Source organism: Phaethon lepturus, unplaced genomic scaffold (assembly GCF_000687285.1).
Source record: "Phaethon lepturus isolate BGI_N335 unplaced genomic scaffold, ASM68728v1 scaffold47660, whole genome shotgun sequence".
NCBI classification, from domain to species: Eukaryota; Metazoa; Chordata; class Aves; order Phaethontiformes; family Phaethontidae; genus Phaethon; species Phaethon lepturus.
The window spans coordinates 59,082-64,883 of record NW_010513605.1 but is presented as its reverse complement, the minus strand read 5'-3'; the positions used below and the strand labels follow the sequence as shown (position 1 = coordinate 64,883).

The 5,802-nt window shown below is 42.1% G+C and overlaps 1 protein-coding gene across 1 annotated transcript in view; it reads left to right on the top strand.

Moving 5' to 3' along the window:
* Nucleotides 1–2,171: 2,171 nt before the first annotated feature.
* Nucleotides 2,172–5,802, top strand: part of SNTB1 (syntrophin, beta 1 (dystrophin-associated protein A1, 59kDa, basic component 1)) — a gene marked incomplete at its 5' end in the record, with an annotated part of 53,713 nt that continues 50,082 nt past the window's right edge. The window contains one exon of the mRNA XM_010290395.1: nucleotides 2,172–2,388. Within this exon, the coding sequence (XP_010288697.1) occupies nucleotides 2,172–2,388 (217 nt within the window). The remainder of the gene's footprint in view (nucleotides 2,389–5,802) is intronic.

The window sequence follows — 5,802 nt, the reverse complement described above, 5'->3', positions numbered from 1 at the left end:
AAAAAGGATGAAAATAGCACAGATGAAATAGCTATACTGTTGAGACCTGGACCTTTATTTAGCATCACATTTGCTGCATGTCACTGTAACAGAGTTCAAAAGATGACTGAATTACTTTTTTCAACAGATTAATTGATAATCTCAAATTTTAAAGGGAACAAAATTTTGTTGGCAAACATGATTTTTACAGCTTCAGTTGTTCCTCCCATCTAAGTGAATGACAAAGTTATATTTGTTCAGTGTAAACTGGTATAGATTCACCACATCTGTATGTGTTCTGTCTGTTTCCCAAAGGCTATGAGTACATCCAAACTGAGATACTGACTGCTAAAACCAGTATCTGTATGGCACTGGCTAAAACTGCTCATTTTCAGCACCTTTGAAAACTGGCTAATTTATGGAGTGCCCAAGGATGAGCCCTGGTTTGAGAGTTAAGTGACAGAGGTTTTTAGATAATTTACTCCAGGTGGGTGTTGACTAAAAGATCGATCTCAACACCATTTGCCTTAAATAGTTTCTGGAAGCCTGGTAGAATCTGGTGCCAGCCCTTCCCTGAGCATGGAAGAAATTAATTTCAAAAATCACTTAGAGTAGTATGGGGTAAAGAAGTCAAAACAGCAGTGTTGGGTAGGACAGCATTTCAGATAATCACAAACCATCCTTGTCACTGAGGAATGTCCTGTAAAATACCTAAACACAGAAGTCCTTAGTATTGAGGTTAAGAGATTTTTAAAAAAGGAGAGAGAGATGTGCGCTAAGGTGTTTTAGAGGAAAGATGGTAATAGATGCTCATAGAGCCTGGACTCTAGTTTTGCACAGGTATCTCTCTTGATAAAGCTGTTATGAAGTGCCTTGAAAATAGTGTTGCTGAAATTACCCACCTTATCTGTGGTTTTGACAGAAACACCACTGCTCTTCACTCCTCTGAATACTTCCCTTGCTTTCACTTTGAACTTAAAAACTTCAGTCTGCTTTCCCTTATTTAACCTCCTTCACCACAATGCCCTTTTGTCATTTACCCATCTTCTTGTTATTCAGTCATTCCCAGCCCCTTCAGCCGAGCTGGCATGATGATCTGCACCGTTTCCTTGAAATCCTCTCTCACAGCATTTTAATAACTTCCTGGAATAAGTTCATAGTGCTCCTGCCCTTGTGTCGCCGTTCGTCTTGTCGCTGTTTGTGTTGTGGGTGCAGTCAAGTGACAGCAGCCAGTTAGGCAGCCACAGCTGTGTACATTGGATATATATGGTTAACCAGGGTGCTGAAACGTGGGGTCTTTTCTTGATTGAGCTCCATCAAGCTTGTGAAGGAGAAGGAGACCGTGGTGGCAGATTTGCCAAGCACATCAAAAGCAAAAGTGATCTTGAACTGTCAAAAGAATTCAAAAACAGGGAAAATGTTGCAGTATTTGCCTGCATAAAGAGAGGAATATGAAGTATGAGTGTAAAAGAAGTACTGATTTTTGCATACCTTAAGATCATTTGGGAATCCTACATTCACTTTTCCTAAATGTACTGGAAAAAAGCATTGGAAGAGGCTGAGAAGAAATCTAATCTGACACTTCCACTCTCACGAGAGGCTCGAACTCAATTTTATTCCCCATGAGAAGGCTAAGAGGTGAATTGGTTTTTGTTTACTCCATAATAAGTACAAGTAGATCAGCTAAAGTGCTTCCCAGCAAGCAGAAATAGCTGTAGAGATCGGTGGCAGGACACTGACAAGCATGAACCAGAAGCGAGTCATGAGTTTGCAGCACTGGGTGTATTGCTGGAAGATTTTAGATAGGGGATTGGTAGATTCACTTTCATTTGGTTGAATGTTTGTCTTAAAAGCGTCGCTATACCTCAGCCAACCCACGGCTTCTGTACGTAGGAATTGCTGCATGAGGTGTTGAGCAGAGGTCAGATGGCTCTCCTGCCCTTACACTAGCCATATGTTCTCATTTCTCCTACTCTGTTCTTTCCCCTCGTTTTACTCATTGCACTATCCTGAGATGGGCTGCAATCAGATCTCCATCTTCTGTATTTGCCCAGCTTCCAATGCCGTGATGCTGAACAAGTAGAAATAATAAACAGCGCTGAGGGTTGGTACCAGTTTAAAGAACTCACATGGGATGCAACTACTGAATATCCATTTATTCACTGCTTTCCTTTTTTTTTTTCTTTGCATAGTGAAATACATGAGAGAAGCAACCCCCTACGTGAAGAAAGGCTCTCCTGTTTCAGAAATCGGGTGGGAGACACCTCCCCCCGAATCTCCCCGCTTGGGTTGTGCCTCTGCTGACCCACTGTCGCAGCTTTCGCTCTCCATCCACAGAGACAAGAAGACAATACCGCTCAAGATGTGCTACGTGACGCGCAACATGACGGTGTCAGACCCTGAAAACAGGTGAGCAGGAAATTTCACAGAATCACAGAATCATTAAGGTTGGAAAAGACCTTTAAGATCAAGTCCAACCATCAACCCAACACCACCATGCCCACTAAATCATGTCCCGAAGTGCCACGTCCACATGTTTTTTGAACGCTTCCAGTGATGGTGACTCCACCACCTCCCTGAGGAAGTGTTTGCCTGGGGCTGGGATTTTGCCTTCTTGTTGAATCGTTGTTGGCCTTTCAGCATTGGCGGTGGGCTCTGGCTCACACAGCAGCCCAGTGAGGGGCAAGCGAGGACCAGTTTGGGAAGGGCGGGTGGTCGTGTCTGAGGCATGTGTGCTGAGTTTAGTGCCCAGCTGCGAGGGGATAGAGACCCCTCAGCTTTGGGTTGTGCCAGACAAACTCTTCAGTGCGGTAATCCAATGTTTTTATTAGAAATAGAATCATGGGTGTTTGTTTTTATCCTGATTAAGTGTCTGTTTTTGAAGGAGAAGACACTGTACACACTAATTGGTTGCAACTTCCGGGCTGGCTTAATCTAATTCCACTAAATTGCATTTTCTTTTCTTTTTAAATGAGTATTATTTTAAGAATGGCCTGTTTTGTCCATTCAGTTCTGGGCATTGAAGTAAAGAATAGGAGGAAAGTTCCACTTACAATGCATTAATGGGGAACTTCTGTGCCTTCTTGGTTTTTTTCATAATGTTAAAAATAGGACGAGCTTTTACCAGCCCTTATTTATAACATATGTGGAACAGCTGCACCACACCAGCACACTCTCTAATCCCTGCTCTAACAGCTGCTAATAAAAGAGGGACCAGTCAAGCCAGTAATACAGACTGATTCTTCCATCCAAATAATGGCCTTTTTGTTTTTCTGCAGTGTGCTGGCTTGCCCAGAAGCTGGGTGTAATGCCTTTGATTCTCAGCACTTACGTATAGGCATAAATAACAGTTATATTTTCATTTGCAGAGAAAGATGAGAAGAGGGGAGAGCAGAAGGGAGTTTGGGGAGGTTGGGTTCCCCTGCAATCTCTTGCACTGCAATTCAGAAACTTTATCAGTAACTGTGTAATTTTCCTTCTTTCTTTTTTATATTTGTCTGGCCTTCTTTTAAGTTTTCTTTTTCCTGTCTATGCTTTATTGTTTAGTATTGCTTTACTTCGCTTCTGCTCTTCATCTCACCAGGTGGTTACCACCGTAGTCAGTGATAACTGACCACTACAGAAGTGCAATTGTAAAACATCTATTACCCTAAGCAGTCTTTCTCAAGTTTAGATCAAGATGGTTATTGATATCGGCCACTTTTTTTTCACATGTATCTATATGGTTTAAGATGTTGAGGCTTGATGACTGGATCGCTAGCATGAGAGTTTGTCGTTCTGTCTGCCATGGAGTTTATTTAAAAAATACCCATGCAGGACACATTGTTTGAATCAGCACAATGTAACGATGCTTTACATGTTGGCTTAATTCTTTCAGCATTTTTCCACTTTTTTTATTTACTGTATTGTAGTTCTCAGCTTCTGCCACTCTCCTGGTCCTCAGTTTTGTTTGAAGGCCAGGGGGACTGATTCAGAGGGGCACACACTCATTGCTCATGTTATTTATGCAGTGGAGCTGACTTTTTCGAACTGTGCTACAAATGCGTGTATTCTTAGGTGTTACTAGGAAGTAACGCGTGGGAGAGTCATATTGCTTATTATCATGGTTTTAATTTTGTGTTGCTGTCATTTCCTGTGGAAAAAGTGACTTCTGATTTTTACTGTAGTCCAATGCAGTGCAGTGTACAGTCTAACCTGGGTTTTTCCATCCAAGCACACGGTGCCTCGCCATCGTGCTAGCTGCAGTGTAATAGTAGCATCCCATTAATTCGCATCTTTACCTATTTCAGATTTTATTAACAATTCTGGATACTGGAACTGGTATTTCCCGGTAGAAACGCTATTACAATGTAGCAGCCCTTTCCCACTGGAATATATCCCAAGACAGTAATCTGATTCTGCAAAAATAATTTGATCTTTGTTCACAGCAGAGCTCAAACCATGTCCTTACATGCTTATGGCACTTCTGTTTCATAACCCAGTGGCCTGACACACATAGATCTTATAACTGATAGTGTCACTTTGCTGGATGGCTTTAGAAGAGCATTGCTGGCAGGTTGCCAAACCATATGCTGGCCACAGAAGGGTTCCTTTGGACTACAGCTGAGCTATTTTTCAGATCAAGCACGGACATAGAAAGCATGAGTTTTCCAGTGCAGATGTTTCTCCAGTGCAGGCTAGACATCATGTCGTAGCAGGGTTGTGGGACCAGGCTGAACTGGTTTGATGTTGTTTGTCTCATGTTTGTCAGCATGAGAAGATACCTATGTTAAAAGACCCAGAAGAAAATAACTGCTTGTTGGCACTGAATCATCTTCATTTCTTAGAAAGCTGGGGTGAAATGTTGGTTTAATGGGCACAGAGGAAATTACACATATGGTTTTCCCACTTAAGCTGGTAGCTCTGCATAGGATTTCTGCTTACCCTTGGAGACTGGACCCAGTTAAGAGATTGCTAAGCTTATGTCTACTCTCAGATGGTTTGGTGAGCCTGTTACTTAAGAGCAGGAGTGAAGTTTGGTGCTTTTAGAGCCAGTGATTCTCAGATGTCTCCTTCACCTAACCTGCCTGTGGGTTCACTCTGAAGGAGGTAGGGAATTGTCTTCTCTGTTACCTGACTACAAAAGCTGTAAGATACCAAGAGAAGATCCTTAATACAAAGCAATGCCAAACTTAATGTGTAGGAAATTGTTTATAATAGTACAAACATGGCAACAGGAGAAAAGATGCAGAGCATCTTAGTGGCATTTATGTCATTCTCCTCTAGACACAGCGGCCATTGTTGTATTTTAGGCTGGAAGAAACTAGGATAAATAATTATTGCTTAAATCTGTTGTTTTCCTGAATTTTTACTGATAAGTGTCCTTCTTGGTGGCTGCATTAAAGGTTAATGTCAGGCCTTACTGAGGAGCATGCCCTCCCAATGAAGGGATGTGTGGGAATGGTCACAGCGAGTCATACCAATAATCCATAAATCTTACTGCAGTATAAAAAGCTTTTCATCACTTTCTGATGACGATATTTAAGGAGTAGGAGAAAAAAAAAAGAAGTAGGTCTTTGAGGTGAAATTTGTTCTGTCGGTGCTTTTTAAAGTCTGGGGACATAACACAAAGGTACTTCTGTACATAGCACAGGAGACACAACTTTCCTTGGAGGAATGAAGCCCTGCTGTGCGGACTGAAAAGGTTTTCTCATCTGCTTTTGAAATCGCCCTAAAATTCTGCTTGCACTTCATTCAGCCAAACCCAGGAGGTGTTGGTCTGATCCTGCCAGCACTTGGTGTGCACAGATCACGTTTTTCCAGCAGCAGGAGCCCAGAGCAGTG